General features: G+C 36.5%; 1 protein-coding gene across 2 annotated transcripts in view; it reads right to left on the bottom strand.

The window, feature by feature from the left end:
* usp33.S (ubiquitin specific peptidase 33 S homeolog) overlaps positions 1–16,486 on the bottom strand; it is a 43,379-nt gene that overhangs the window by 4,622 nt on the left and 22,271 nt on the right. The window contains exons 11-22 of one of the 2 annotated variants that reach the window (XM_018260718.2): positions 16,048–16,170; positions 14,727–14,839; positions 11,856–12,028; positions 11,673–11,743; positions 11,018–11,051; positions 10,627–10,672; positions 10,111–10,291; positions 8,594–8,720; positions 7,179–7,348; positions 4,470–4,551; positions 1,845–1,953; positions 356–458 (exon numbers count right to left, since the gene is read on the bottom strand). In XM_018260718.2, coding sequence (XP_018116207.1) covers positions 356–458; positions 1,845–1,953; positions 4,470–4,551; positions 7,179–7,348; positions 8,594–8,720; positions 10,111–10,291; positions 10,627–10,672; positions 11,018–11,051; positions 11,673–11,743; positions 11,856–12,028; positions 14,727–14,839; positions 16,048–16,170 — 1,332 coding nt within the window. Of the gene's footprint in view, positions 1–355; positions 459–1,844; positions 1,954–4,469; positions 4,552–7,178; positions 7,349–8,593; positions 8,721–10,110; positions 10,292–10,626; positions 10,673–11,017; positions 11,052–11,672; positions 11,744–11,855; positions 12,029–14,726; positions 14,840–16,047; positions 16,171–16,486 lie in introns of those variants that run through there. The other variant, XM_018260719.2, reaches the window with a different exon arrangement.

The following is a 16,486-nucleotide window of genomic DNA, read 5'->3' as shown; positions in this document are numbered from 1 at the left end:
TTCAAAAACCCATTATCCAGACAGGAAAAGGCCATCTCCCATAGACTCCATTATAATCAAATAATCAAAAATGATATCCTTTTTCTCTGTAACAATAAAACAGTACATTGTACTTGATCCAAACTAAGATATAATTAATCCTTATTGGAACAAAACTAGCCTATTGGGTTTATTTAATGTTAACATGATTTTCTAGTAGACTTAAGGTTTGAAGATCCCAATTACAGAAAGATCCATTATCGGGAAAACCCCAGGTCCCGAGCATTCTGGATAACTAGTCCCATACCTGTAGTAAAATAATCAGTATCTCTCTCTGTTCTCCTTTCATCATCTCTTCCGGCTGCACCGTACTCACCGCTATCTTTGCTCTTGACAAATCCTTCCCACTCTCTAAACCAGTGCATGCTGATGCAATAAATAACAGCAGGCGATTCCTCTTCCTGAAAGGCCTTGTTTAGCTACAACAGTAATAGGAAACAAGGGGTTACAGATGAATATAAAACATGCTATTACTATGAAGACAAGTTCTGAAGGCTTTTGAAGAATACAGGTTTAGGGCCATTCATCTTGAAATCAAGAGCCAATGCCAATCGGTCAGGTAACTGTCAGAGAAGTCTATAGAAATCTACAGTAGAAGTCCATTTTACATCAGGGGACCAGGGAAAAATAATGTAAAAGCTGAGCAAAAAGTAAAATAAATGACATGAGCTAAAGCAAATTATTCTGAAGGATATAAGGTCAGCAATCAGTTTACTTTGAAATACAATATTCGCTGTGTTAGGGGTTGTTCACCTTTCAAAACACACAGTTCAGTTGTTTTCAGATAGGTCACCAATTGTAAATAGCTGTTTTCTTGAATTAGTTGAATGTTCTTGTTTCAGTCTGGCAGCTCAGTGATCCAGGTGCAGATTCTGAACTGTTTGCTACATTAGTACCAGGTCTGTGGTGGTTGGTACAGAAATCCTTCGACTCTTACTCCTCAGTTTATGGTACCCCTGACTCTGTTTTTAAAAACCAAAAACTGAAAGTGTATCAAAGTAATTAAAATATAATATACTGTTGCTTTGCACTGGTAAAACTGGTGTGTTTGCTTCAGAAAGAATACTATAGTTTATAAACAAGCTGTTGTGTAGCCATGGAAACAAAAACCAGTTTCACCAGTGCAGCACAACACTACAATATATTTTCATTACTTAAAAATGCTGTCTTTTATTGGTGTTACTGTTTTACACAACAAAGCACCCTTAACCTGCCAGAACTGCCAACAGGGAAGAGATTAAAGGGGACCCGTCACCCAAAAAAATTATTCCAAATCCTATTTTATCACATTAGTCAAGCAAAATTAACTTTAATTACACTATATAAATTATTTGAATCGTGTTTCCTTCAGTCTGAGAATTCAAAATGATAGCAAGCAGGCAGCAGACATTTTGTGGACACTGCTTTTAAGGCAAGCCTTGCAGCATCTCAGAATCTTGTTTGTGCACCAGAATGGGGGACCCGATGTCCATTCCTATGCCCTGGCTACACAATTAAACGGTAAAGAGAACGGGGGAATGTGTGGAGAGCAGTGACATCTAGGAAGTGCTGAATGGAAAGTGAAAGTAATTGTCTGCCCCGCCTCTATGCCACTGGCATAGAGGAGGGGCAGATAATATTTGATTGACAGCTGAGCTATATAAATGAGCTTACAACAGCTATGAATGCTTTAATAAAAAATAGAAATTGGATTTCATGTTTAATTAGAAAAGGACTTTTATTATACAGATTTTTGTGTCTGGATGACAGGTCCACTTTAAGAGATTACTGAGAAGTTATATAAATGAGTAAGAGAAAGCAAATACCCGAATGAAAGTTTCAAGCTCCATTTTCCGTCTCTTTTCTATTTTCTCCATTTCTGTTTGGCAGGTGTAGCAAACATAAAGATGATTGACAGCTGGTCCACCACCATATCTATAACACAATACAATTATAAGAACACACACGAGTTAAAAAACTTTTTAGGCAAACCTTTAAAGGGATCCTGTCATCGGAACGCATCAGTTATTAGTGCTACTCCAGCAGAATTCTGCACTGAAATCCATTTCTCACAAAATGTCTAGCCTCATGTCAGATTTCAAAATTGAATTAAAAAAAAATCTGTTTGCTCTTTTAAAAAATGGATTTCAGTGCAGAATTCTGCTGGAGTAGCACCATTAACTGATGCGTTTTGAAAAAAAAAAAAAAAAAAATGTTCCCATGACAGTACGAAGTGCCCCTGCCCTCTGTTAGAGTAGCAATATTGCGGGAGCACTGTAAAAAATTACTTACAGCCTAGCCCACAACCCTTGCTTCAAAATGTACAGAATAAATGTGTTTTTTTAGAGCATTCACCATTATTCAAGGTGGAAGTAGATTTAAGACAGACAGAAATAAAACAGTTCCCTGTTACAGATTGGCTCTTAAAGCTCTTGTTGTGACAGGTTCTAGAATTAGTAAAGTGGCAGCAAGTATCATCCACAAGTATAGCATGCGACTGCAAATGCATTCCCATGCTAATCACAGACTTTTGCTTTTTAAAAAAAGAAGTGACTTTTTTTTTTTCATCAACAAAGTGCACCACAACATGAACAAAGTGCACCACAAAAGATAGAAAATGGTATCTAAACCCGAAATATGAACTGGTGTAAACATATTTAGAGTGTTCCTCTGAGCACTTTCACAGTTTATATTGATTTTCTGTTTTAAGTGGTTTCCGAGATTTTCACAGTTTTATACTGCTAGGAAGCCTTGGCTCAACAGCTCTCAAGGTCCAGAGCTTGAGGAACTCTGTCTATGAGCTGGATTTCTGTTAACCCTAGGGTTGCGGTCTCCAAGTTAAGCCAAAAGCCTGGTATTAGAAGCCTAAAAATGCTAGTATCTTGGAAATTGTTAGAAATAGAAAATGATTGTAACTTTCAACAGTGCTCAGAGATGCACCCTTATTAAGTTTACATTCATTAATTTTTGAGTTTAGATCCCTTTTAAGATAAAATATTCAGTGGCTGGAAATGGACATTTACACTTGTGCAAATGCATGCAACAGTCTTCCAAACATGGCAACTGTGTGCATACAGTTCTGTATGTGACAAAAAGCTTGGCTTTTTATAGCAGTTAAATTCTAAATGCACTCTCTTTTCAAGCATTTTCTTCAGGCGTAAATCAGATAGCTTTTTCTAATTTTTGGCACTGCCGCTTCCATATGCAGTATCATTTACCCTAAGGGCAGGGGCACACGGGCAGATTCAGGGAGATTTAGTCGCCTTGCGACTAATTGCCTCTTCTGCGGGGCGATGATCTCCCCAAACTGCCTTCCGCCTGCTATAAGGAGAAAACGCCGGCGCCAATGCACTCGCAGCGTTGCGATTTCCGAAATCAAAGCTCAGAGAGTGCATTGGCGCTGGCGTTTTCTCTTCTAGCAGGCGGAAGGCAGTTCGGGAAGATCGTCGCCCCCCGCAGAAAAGGCGATTAGTCGCCAGGCAACTAAATCTCCCCGGATCTGCCCGTGTGCCTCTGCCCTTAGGGTGCCCATCATAATCCGAGGATGTGAGAATCAGGTGCCTCATTATTTATTCACACATCGAATTACTCTGTTTGAGAACATATTATCCCCATTTAAATTTGGAATACAGTTATACATATGTGAATTTTTAACTACTGATGTTAGAATTGATTTTTCAATCCCCAGGGCACAAGTGCAAGACATTCCCCTTGGTACTTACTTCCGGAGCACTTGTGCCCTGGTGATTCTTGGTATCTACACTGAGTGCTAGAACAAAAATCCATTGCTCAGTGCAGAGGGCAGTGTCAGAAGCTGAAGCAGCCATATGCTTACTGCCTGTCTTAAAGGAACAGTAACATCAAAAAACAAAATTGTTTTAAAGTAATAAAAATATAATTCAGTGTTGCCCTGCACTGCCAAAACTGTTGTGTGTTTCAGAAACACTGCTATTGTTTATATAAATAAACTGCTGTGTAGCCATTCAAAGGAGAAAAAGATCAATTTACAAAGCAGATAAGCTCTGTAGAACATAATGGTGTTATCTGTTTTGTACTATTTATCCTGTGCCATATAGTCTTTTTTCAATTTCCGCTATTGCTACGCAGCAGCTTGTTTATATGAACTTTAGTAGCGTTTCTGAAGCAAATCGATCAGTTTATCAGTGCAGGGCAATAGAACATATTTTCATTACTTTAAAACACTTTTTGGGGTTACTATTCCTTTAAGGGAGGCCTATTTGCCCCACCCACTCCTCTTGGATTGAGCGCTGCCTAATGTTTGAGCGCCTACGGCACGTCACACAATGCTGCGCGGTGTGCAGCAGATTGAGGACATTTTTTTTGTACGTACTTCGCAGACTGCATTATAAATGAGTCGTTTTGAATAATCAAACAACTTTAACTCTCAAATACAACTTAGAAATAGGATATACTATGACCAAAGACCATACCTGCTATATAAATAATCCCATATGTTCTGAGGAAGCATGACGACGAGATCTTCTATAAAGCTTGCCTTACGTGGAGGAACACCTTCAGTTAAAAATATTATCTATAGTTAAAGTATTCAATTGTAATGTATAGTAAAAGCAGCTTCTCTCTGCAGGACACACATTTGTTTTTCTAAAACTGCACTGAACTGAATCCAAACCCAAAATTAAGGATTCAATGGAACCTGAAAAAATGTGCTACGATTCAAATCCATACATTTGATGGTATCTTTAGATGCTTGATAACTACTAGCATCCATGGGATCTAGTAGCCCCCCCAATAAGTAAAACCCCACCCACTACCCTAGATAGTCCTCCTCCATGCTTTCTCTATGCTATTCAGGGATACTTTATGGAATACTGTACTATACAAGATCACTTATTTATGGAGAGTAGCACAACAGAGCTCAAAGGCACCATCTTCTGGATCTTCGGTCTTCTTCTGTAAGGTAAGGCAGACACTGTGGTATTTGGCGCATGCGCAGTTGGAGCATTTTCGTATTCGTACCAACTGTGCACGCGCAGGAAAGTTCTGCGAATTGCCGAAGGGAAGGAAGAGGATCCGAAGATGTGGAAAATGGCGCCCATGAGCTCCACTGCGCCACTCTGCATAAATAAGTGAACATGATAATCACGGCCACTTTCTGGAATAAACTACTATGTGGAGAAAAAGCAGGGAGGGGAGGACTATCTAGGGTAGTAGATGGGATGCCAAGCCCCCACCAGAAAACTTTAGACCGTGGGGCCATCAGAAAACCTTAGACTGTGGGCCCACTTTCCCAACTATTATTCCTCCTTGCTTTAACCTCTTTATTCTCCTAGTCTTTTATATCTACTTACTATATTCTACCATTATTTTGTATTATTTTATTTATTTTGTCCCATAAAGAAATATGGAATGACTATAAAAAGGCTGAATGGTTAAAAGCAAGAGAGCCCACTGACACCTTGGCCCACTGGAAGTTTTCCTGGTATCACGATGGACCAGTCCGTCACCGTGCTTTTCTTACTGGGGGGCTAGTTTCTATTTTCAATGTACAGATTTTCTATATTTAAATGTAAAATGTATCTGCTTAAAGGACACCTATCACCCAAAAATGTTTCCCCCAATCCAGGTGTGGGCTAATGCAGCTCACACTCCTATAGAGAGAAATAGTTTTTTTCCAAAAGAAAATCCCCAAACATACACCACTTTACCAATGTCTAAAAAACAATATAAAACTTAAAATTCTGTTTTACAACATCTCTTGAAAATAAACACATTTTTCGAATCTTGAGAGAGAGAGACTTAAAGTGTTTGTTCACCTTTAAATTAACTGTTAGTATGACGTAGAGTGTGATTTTGAGACAATTTGCAATTGGTTTTCATTTTTTATTAATTGTGGTTTTGAGTTATTTAGCTTTTTATTCAGCAGCTCTCCAGTTTGCAATTTCAGCAATCACGTTGCTAGTGTTCATATTACCCTAACAACCACTAATTGTTTTGAATAAGAGACTGAATATGAGAGGGTCTGAATAGAAATATATATATATATATATATATATATATATATATATATATATATATATATATATATATATATATATATATATATATATATTAATAAACAGTAACAATACATGCATAGCCTTACATTTGTTTTTAGACCCCCATTTGAAAGCTGGAAGGAGTCAGAAGTAGAAGCAAATAATTCAAAATCTATACAAAATAAAAAATGAAAGCTAATTGAAAACTTGCTTAGAATTGGCCATTCTATAACATACTAAAAGTTAACATAAAGGTGAGTCACCCCTTTAAGCAGCGTCAATTGACAGTTAATTGTATAGCTATGCATCATGTCATCATAAAAAAAAACATTCAGTTGTCGGATGTTTTAAAGTCACAAGACATTATTATAGCCCCTGATCTGTGCTATGCCTCCTTATAATGAGAGACCCAGAATACTCATTTATTATGCGAGTTTATTTGCCTCGACCTGGCTGCTTGCCCCGAGAGTGGGCTCCAGGTGCGGAATGGGATTGTGATAAGTGCCCTTTAAAGAGATACTGACAACAGAAATAGAACATTCTTTTACATCTGTCATGACATTTTTTTACATGCTATTGATAACTTTGCCTTTAAAGTATTTGCCAGATGATTCATCACCTATCTGCCCTCCCCATGTTCCTCTGTGAGGGAGCTGCCATTGTTTTTGCAGCAGTAGCCCATTAGCATTAGAAACTATAAGCATCTCCCATAATATTTATGGCCTACTATAGGGTAACTGTAAGACATGTATTTGGATTCTATCAACAGCAGAATTAATCCATACACCTACATAGTTTACTATTTTAATGGCCTCACCTGACCACATACAAACAGACTTTTACATAAAACTTGAAGAAATTACAATAAAACTGTCCATTGGTTGTGCCCAGTTTGGACGATCAACCCCTAGCGCAATCAAACAGGAGTTGGTAAAATGTAAAACTGAATCAGCACAATTTTGACCATCCACCTGATTTATTTATTAACAGTGATTCATCCTACATGAGACCAGTGTGATTTTTAGATGATCATGTATCTATCGGAGGAGGACACTTTCTGTGGCCTTCTATATTGTTGATAGAAAGGCATGTTTACTTTTTTTTTTTAACAAAGTCCAAAAATATCACCAAGAATATACTTACCACCATGAATGCAAAGAAAATCATTATTTGATATGGGGCCCGGCTCTGCAAATGTCTTAAATTTATTCAGCCATTGGCGTGATATGTAGAACTGCAGAAGGCTTGGTTCCATTATGTTTAATAAACAAGATACTTGTCTCCTTTCTTTCTGAGCTTCCTCACTAGCTTTCCTGTGAAGTATGATACAAATGTTTTTATAAACATTTCAAATTCAGTTTGAAAAGACAGAAATGTAATTACGGCAATGACACAAACCATTATCATATTAAAGAATATCATTGTCTGCCTGACTTTGGAACTGTTCTGGGCATCCATGCCTTTACACAGTGCTGTGTATTGGTTTGCATTCAACAACTCTTTTTTTGTTATACAGCTGTCATGGCAGTAGCCATATGTAAGAAATGCTTTGAGAATCAAGAGAGCTCAGTGGGTTCTGCCCCACAGCAATATTAGCATGAGCTCATTTGCTGAAGATTATACAAAATACTTTAGAAAGATCTGAATATATGGTTGCAGCAGACTGAATAAGAAATACTATTATAAGGAAGATCATTTCAGGGCTAAAAAGAAGTATCTGCTAAGGTTTAGCCAAGCCAAAATTTCATTAATACAATAATAGAGTACTGGTATAGGACCTCTTATCCAGAATGTTTGGGAGCTGGTGTTTTCAGGATACTGGATGTTTTTATTTGGATCTTCATACCTTAAAGGGGTTGTTTACCTTTAAATTAACTGTTAGTATGATGTATAGAGTGATATTCTGAGACAATTTCAAATTGGTTTTAATTTTTTATTTTCGTGGTTTTTGGCTTGTTTAGCTTTTTGTTCAGCAGCTCTCCAGTTTGCAATGTCAGCAAACTGGTTGCTAGGGTCAAAATTATCCTAGCAACCAAGCATTGATTTGAATGAGACTATGGAATATTAACAGGGGAGGTTCCGAATAGAAAGATGAGTAATAAAATAGGTCAAGCTTGGTTCAAATCTGACCTGCCATCTTCCCGAAAATCCTCTGTGCTAGATTAGGTTTAACACATGCACAACTTTGAGACTGAGCATGTGTCATTCCAAATCTAGCATAGAGGGTGCCTGGGAAGAAGGGAATACATAAAATGACCTCATGTCAGCACATATGTCTGTTGCCAAGATGTGGCTTGGTTAGCAACCTACAGTGCAAACTGCTGAATACCTTGGCCATAGAAACGCAGCTAGTTGTTGGGTGATACCGTTTTTGTGTCTGTGAAAATCATAATTAGAATTTTTCTGTGTTTAGAGATGTACAATCATTACTACTTATTAAACAATATGTCCCTTTTAACATATGTCATAAGCACAAGAAGGATGGCATCAGAACACCTACATTTTGCTTTTTATTACATATCAATCTAATTTTTTTTGTATAAATATGTACAGCGTACCTGTAGAAGAGTACATATGCTTCTGCATTCTGCACAGTGGCTTCAGTTACCTCAGTGACACTCTGGTCATCAAATTCATACCACAGCTTGTTGAGATTATTGCGGCAGTATGCTATATAATGTCCACCTAAAACACAATGGATGTGTTATCAATGTATGGTTATGGTAAGAAAACCTATAAATAATGCTTTATAGTATGTATGTTTCCTCAGATAAGTGATGTGGTATTTGCTTATCAGTCCCATCCTCAACAGATCTTGCAGACTTTGTAAAGAATGGACAAAAATATGCGGTATGTAATGAAAAGGTAAAAATAATAATCTGTGGTCAAGGAATCAAATACCTAACCATCAAAATTCTATTAATGTCCACTTGTAAACCATTAAGCAAAAAAAGTAATAAGATAGTCCTTGAGAGGCCTGTATAAAGTATTTCTACATAGGGACAGTCACTGAATGTAGAAAACATAAACTGACATGTACAGTTAATATATGATAGGAATAATGTGCAGCAGAACAATATTTCTGTTAATAGAGTAAAGAAATTAAAATACACATGCAAGTCATAAGGGTCATTGTACAGTTTATACTAAGGTGTATATTATAGTGGTGAACAGAATAACTGCCATTCAGGTGTCTGTGCATGGCTTTAAAGGGGTAATTCACCTTTAAATGAACTTTTAGTATGATGTAGAGAGTGATATTCTGAGACTATTTGCAATTGCTTTTTATTTTTTTATCATTTGTGGTTTTTGAGTTATTTAGCCTTTTATTAAGCAGCTCTCCAGTTTGCAGTTTCAGTAGTCTGGTTGCTAGGGTCCAAATTACCCTAGCAACCATGCATTAATTTGAATAAGAGACTGGAATATGAATATCAGAGGGCTGAATAGAAAGATGAGTAGTTAACAGTAACAATAACAATACATGAGTAGCCTTACAGAGCACTTGTTTTTAGATGGGGTCAGTGATCCCCATTTGAAAGCTGGAAAGAATCAGAAGGGGGAAAATCATTCAAAAACTATAAAAAAATAAATAATGAAGACCAAATGAAAAGTTGCTTAGTATATTGCTATTCTATAACATACTAAAAGTTAACTTGAAGGTGAACCACCTCTTTAAAGGACAAGGAAACCCTTTATCTCAAGTTCTCAGTATGTTATAGTATATAACCCTTGCTGTCACTGGTCACTATTTTTTTTTTTTTATTAACAAATACCATTTTCTTTTACTGTGTGGAGGATAATTATGCTCACTACTGCTGAATGAGTACAATGCTTGCTCCCAATGACAATTAATGCACATGCACCATTTCCTTAAACTAGCTACAACACAACTCCTGATCTTGGTCTCGGTACAAAAGAAATGCATTATGGGATTTTATTTCCTCAGAGATATTTCCACAGTTTAATGCCTAGCAGAGGGGGACTGACTTTTTTCAGGTTTGCAGACATTGAGACTATAAAAATAAATTTGTTTTCTAATTTATAAATTAAATCCTGTATTGATAAAAATACTCACTGCTGGCAGTTCCATGGTGGCAGATTACAGACAAAAGATCATAGGTAACTATCTGACTGGGGCTGTCTTTAGCAAGGAATGGTTGAAGATCCAAACCCTCCAGAGGAAAGGATACATGGGTGCCAATTTTGGTGGAGAACATTAGTTCATGTCGAAAACGCTTGAGATGGATACATAGGATCTGTAAAAACCAACAATGAATATTTAAAAACAGATGCATCATGAAAAAATTAAAAAAGTGGAATGAAAATGACCTGGAATTGCAGTTTGGAGAAGTGCAATAATTAAAGTAAATATTAGACATTCTCATTCTCTTTTAGGAAAAAACACACTGCCCCAGTAGCACAGTGCCAATCCATCATTTTCCCAGGATTCCCCAGTGCAGATTTAGATTTGCATGTGCGTAGTAGAGTAGTATCCGAAAAATTTACACTATCGCACATGAGTTTAAGTCTAATGAGTGATGTCTGGATAATTTGGCAGCACAATTAGCAAGCACAAGCAAAATTAGCATACCTCTGGAAATTTCTGAACTTTGCAGAATTTAACACCATTTCTTAACCTGCGGAAGACGAACAATAAAAGGTTCAATTGTTCTCCTGTACAAAAAGATTTCATCAAAAAAATATAAACAGAGTAAAGCTGGCGATACATAGGAGTATAAAAGCCCCCCCCCCCCAAGACTGAATCAGCATCTTATGGCCTGTTTATTGAGCCTTAAAATGGGCTAGCCAGATATCCCTTACATTTACAATTACTAGAAAATAAAGAGAAACAATCCCTAAAATGACTTTTGCAGCAATCGGTAACATTGGTATAAAACTGAACACAAGTGGTATATCATTAACATAGTGCATGTACAAAATAATTATGACACGAGCATGCACAGAAAGAAACGTTTGCTTACTTTTTGCATTTTTCACAGCTGTACATGTTATCACCTGTGTAATACAGTAAAAAAAAAAACAATTGTTTGGACATGTATGGTTTGAACTATATATGGGCTCATTTATTACAGGAAATAGACTCCTGTATTATTTCTGATCATTCAAAAAATTACAGTATGGCAGCATTTGTATGAATATAGGGAAGCACACACATAATGAATACAAACATACCCAAATTACAGGATGTACAACATAATGTCTGATTAAAGTGGTATAACAAAAGTTAAATCTGATATGAGCTTCATTTTTCCAATTTAGACACTAGTCCATGATTGGACAAACCTCCACAGGAGCCCTTAATTACTTAATCCAAACACCAATGGGGAGTTCCATACAAAGTTGCTATCTCAGGCAGTAACTTAAAAAAATGTGCATAGTGCACCGAACACCGAACACAAAAGCAGTATTAGAACTGAAGAACACCAGGGTTGCTGCTTCTTTATTTGTGATGGACAAAAATAAAATGTGCTGTATAAACAAGTGCTTTCCCGAGTATTGAAGGAAGGTGCTGTCAGTAGCTCATGCACTGTGATCTAAACAACCTGGGAACACTGCTTCTTAGTAATGGTCTCTATAAAATACTATGGATGTCACACAGAAATATTACTCGCTCACCTTTAAGCTCATCCCTGGCAAAAAATGCAGCAAGGCAATCTTGCAAGGTGACAGTAGGTCCCCAAAACCAGCTAAAAACAGAAGAGGGAAATTCCTTTTACAGTCATCCTAAGGTTTTACTTAATACAGTTTAATTTTTGTGGGTCTAAAAAATGCCTGTATTGCATTGTACATAATTCCTACCTTTTAAAATATTCCAGAAAAAAGGCAATCCATCCTTGGGGGGCATATGCTTCTCCACATGACCCTGCTTTGACCAGGGAGCTCTGGTGGCTCGAAGAGTGAAGCTTTGCAAGGTCTTCTTTACCTGGGATTGGCAGTGACAGGTCTTGGAATGTTTCCAAAGTTACAGATACCTGATGTGAAAAAACACAGGAAAATTAACAAGTTATCTACTTCGTTTTGAATTTAGGACAAAGACTTAGCTAGAGGACTACTATGCATCAGTGAGGTCTGCCTTAATTTATCTTATACTGCACAGACTATTTCAATGGGGTGGTTCACCTTTAAGTGACTTTTAGTATGTTATAGAATGGCACATGGGAATTTTCTTATTTTTTTCAGTTTTTGAATTATTTGCCTTCTCCATTTGAAAGCTGGAAAGAAACAGAAGGTCACTGATCCCATCTAAAAAAAAAAACAAATGCCCTTTAAGGCTACACATTTATGGGCAGATTTATAAAGGGTGGAATTGAAAATTTGAATTCTAAAAAAAATGTTATGGTCAAATTCGACTAGGGAGTTATCCAAACTCAATTCAAGTTTTTTAAAAAAAAAAAAAAAAAAATTCAAATTCGATTTACGAGATTTATCATACTCTGGCACTTTAAGAATTCGAACTAGCTAACATGTTTACCCAATTCTCATAATTGCAATAAAATGCAGTACAAAAATATCTTATCTTGGAAAACAAAGGTTTTACAACACTAAAGCTGGCCATAGATGTAAAGATTTTTGAAAGATCTTTAAGTTATGGTGAGACCATGATTATCTCGAAACGATAGTTTTAAATGTACGATTTGTCTATCAATTAAAAAGACAATTTCAAGCAATATTACCAGGAAAACTGAGGGTAGCTGCCTGCTTGACCCTGCAAACATAGATAGATTGTACTGGGACCGATAAAATTTGTTTAAACTAGCTGATCAATTTTCTGACAGATGTCGGACGAAACTTGACGGGTTGGTCGGATTGCACTGAAATCAATCGTTCATCAACGCAAAGTCTTTGAGTCTCTGGGGACTTTAAGGGCTATGAATATTGATAAGAGCTATGCAAGACTATTGAGAATTGCATTGTTTAAGCAGGTGCAATTTTGCTGTGCACAGGATGCCAGTGTTTCAAAGAGCTTTTCTTTAATGAATGAAAAATTGGCAGGAGCTTGACTGTTTCCCCCTGAAGGATTTTAAACAAGCAAGCTGAAAAGACTCTTGGCCATGGCAACTTCAAACAGAGATTAGGCTGTTAAAGCACTACTAAAGTACTGTATGAGCCGGGAGAAGAAGGTTTGAGTGTTTGCCTAAGGTTCCAAATTATTTATAACAAAACAAAAAATGTGGTACCGTGTTAGCCAGTAGCAAAAATAACAAATAAAAAAACAGATACAAAAAGCATTATAGAAGTGATACCTATATTGGCTACTAGGGATGGGCGAATTTGACCCGTTTCGTTTTGCCAAAAATTCGCCGCCAGCGAATTGTTGGCGACGCCCATTAAAGTCTATGGGTCATCACAACACCATACAAGTCTATGGGCGTCATTTTTTCGGTGAAACAATTCGCTCATCTCTATTGGCTACCAATAAAACTATCGGCTGCACATACATAATTAGGGTTGTCTGTATTTTTGGGAAGCCTTTCCACCACACACCTTTAACTAACTAGTCAGCCCTCATCTTGTCACAAAAACAACCGTGTGCTTCCGCCCTTCACAAATCTGCCTTACTCATCTCTCATTTTCTTTACAGGGCTAAAGTTCACATAGCTGGGTTATAAAGGAAAAAAAGAAACACCCTAGAAGCCAAAACTATATTTGACTCTGCATTTCATTGCTCACTAATAGTGATGGGCGAATCTGACTGGTTTCGCTTTGCCAAAAATTTGCGAAATTACAAAAAAAGTTGTGAAATGCATTGAAGTTAATGGGCATATTTCCGCGCAACAATTTTTGTGCGTTATTTTTTAATCCGGGCAACATTTATTTTTTTACTATCCACTGTTTTACTGTTGGCGTTTTGTTCTCTGTGAATTGAGGAGAAATATTTTACGCATCCCTACTCACCAAGTAAACTGATAAGGTTACAGTACTTAGAATGAGATGCATTGCAAAGAGTCATTTTTCTATATACTTTAAGTGCCCTCTCCCCTTGGAAGATCACAGACAGGGGCAAGGTACAAGCAACTTAGCAGAAGTTAGCAATAGATACCAGTGGCTCTGGATAGATGGCTTCCATTTGCAGGAGGCAAACTGTAATACACACAGTGCTCACTGGGGTATCTAGCTAGCTACCCCTTAAAAGTTTTTTTGTGTGTTTTCATTAGGCAAGGTAAAAGATTTTAAATACAGTGGAACCTTAAATTTTACATCCCCTGATTTAAAGTTTTCCCTCATTTTGCATTGTTGTTTTGTGGTCACACCTATATATTATGCATAATACATTTCCCTGATTTTACACCATTTTTTTCTGGTACCCTGAAAAAAGTAAAATGGGGTACTACTGTATTATTATTTGACAGCAACACAAAGTTTACAAACTCTAAAAATACAAAAACTGAAAAAAAAAAAATCTTATAACAATTGTAATATGAATCATATTAAAATTACATTTTCATGTAAACATGCACTGACAGTATTATGTAGTAAAGTATATAAAATGTTGTAATGTTCACAAGATGGTGTAGTTATCCAGTGGTTTTTCTTATGTAATTACTATAATGAAACAATATATACATTTTGTTGTTTTACCATCATGTATTCTCGTGCATTTAACAATATTGTTAGTTTAACCAATTAGATTAGAAGGTTATCTCTCTGGGTAAGATGAAGCAAACTTACTCTGTCACATGTTAGGCACTGAACAGAGCTTACTATTGTGCCATCAAAAATGTCTGCTATTACACTGTGATATTTCTTCTGCTTTCTCTTTTTGGTCTGGCATAAGCCTGGAACTAGAACAAAAAAACAAAATAAATTAATATGATGCAAGATACATATATGAAAATAGCTCACAGAATAAAGGACCGCCTAAACTTCTTCTGTACAACATTACTTTAAACTTTCTACAGAGCGGCCCCCTCCTGCTCTTGCATTTGGATGCATTATGCATGCTTGTTAGTATCCTTCCCTCCAAAGCAGCATGCAGCATGTGTTTTGCCCTCGGAGAGCAGAATAAGAAAGGTTCTGTCCTCAGGTGGCACATGGCTACAGGTCATGGGAAGCAGCACAATAACTACATGCCATGAAAGTACTTCATTATGCCGCCCTAATACTAGGATAATGAAAATCTCAAGAATTATCTAAACCCTTTTTAAAAATGTATTATACATCTTTTCTATACATTTTCAATTAAATATATTGGCATAGGTTAATCCAAATAAGGAACATTATCGGTTGTATTAAACCTAGTATGCTGCTTGTTTTGATGACGAGATACAGAATTCTGAAATAGTGATCGCTAAAAGCCACACTGTCAAGATGAGAATAGGTATGATTTATGGTGATACTTGGGCTTCAAATTATGTAACCTCCAAGAGACACTTACCAGCCCTTCACAACACATATCTGTGGAGCCGTCAATCATATGATGAAGTCACAAAATGGCAGGAGGGCTTAGTGACATCACAAAATGGGGGTGGGTCTATGCATTTCAAGCTTCGATGTTAACATAGAATTTGGAGCCTGTGTATTAATATCACTTTATACATCCGAACATGAATATTTTCCTGAAGAATTTCACACACATGGGTGAAACAGTTTTATGAAATTATATAGAAAAACTTTATTTTCTTTCTTAAATCATAAATAAGTTAACAGGCAATTTAACCTTAAAGAGAAACCGACACCAGAAAATAATCTTTTTTTATATCTATTATTAAATTTTCATTGAATAGAATTTTGCCATAAAAGTATTCGCCTGATGATTTTATATTACCTTTCTTACCCCCATGTTGCTCTATGAGGGGGCTGCAATATTTATGCAGCAGCAGTAGTCGGTTAGAAACTCTGACATGCTGAGAACAGACAGTCAGGTTGGCAAAACAGTCAGGTTTAGGAAAAGAAAACGTTTAGTGTTGGTATCACTTCTACTCACTAAATCTGTAAATTCACTCTCTTTTTTTCCCCCCACAGGTTTTCTTTTTTAATATAAATGCAATACCTTTTTTGTGACCCGCCCAAACGGCTCCAGGTTTTGGTGGACTACTTGACAAGTGTGTAGTTGCTCCTTCATTTAGCAAGGGAGTTTGTGATGTAGACAGGTCATTCATGTTGGCAGTAAAGTCTGCAAATCAAGAAATATAAACAGTTACCTAATATATCAAATAACTGTATCTTTATACAGAAAATTTATTTATAAGTTAAAAATCAGCCTGTATCATTACCTAAATAAAACAGAAGAATAAGCTCATTCGGGTGACAATTCTTATTATATTGTGTGTAGAAATTGAGGCCATGTTTGCAAAATTTAGCTAGAATGGACATGTTCCATTGTGTTATTTAATATGCAATCAGTTTGCATTCATAACCACTTGCCAAAAATACTTAAATTGTTTTACATTTTTATTGACATCCTTGGGTAATACTTATGTATCTTCAGA

This window comes from Xenopus laevis, chromosome 4S (genome assembly GCF_017654675.1).
Source record: "Xenopus laevis strain J_2021 chromosome 4S, Xenopus_laevis_v10.1, whole genome shotgun sequence".
Taxonomy (NCBI): Eukaryota; Metazoa; Chordata; class Amphibia; order Anura; family Pipidae; genus Xenopus; species Xenopus laevis.
This window is presented reverse-complemented; position numbering and strand designations above follow the sequence as displayed.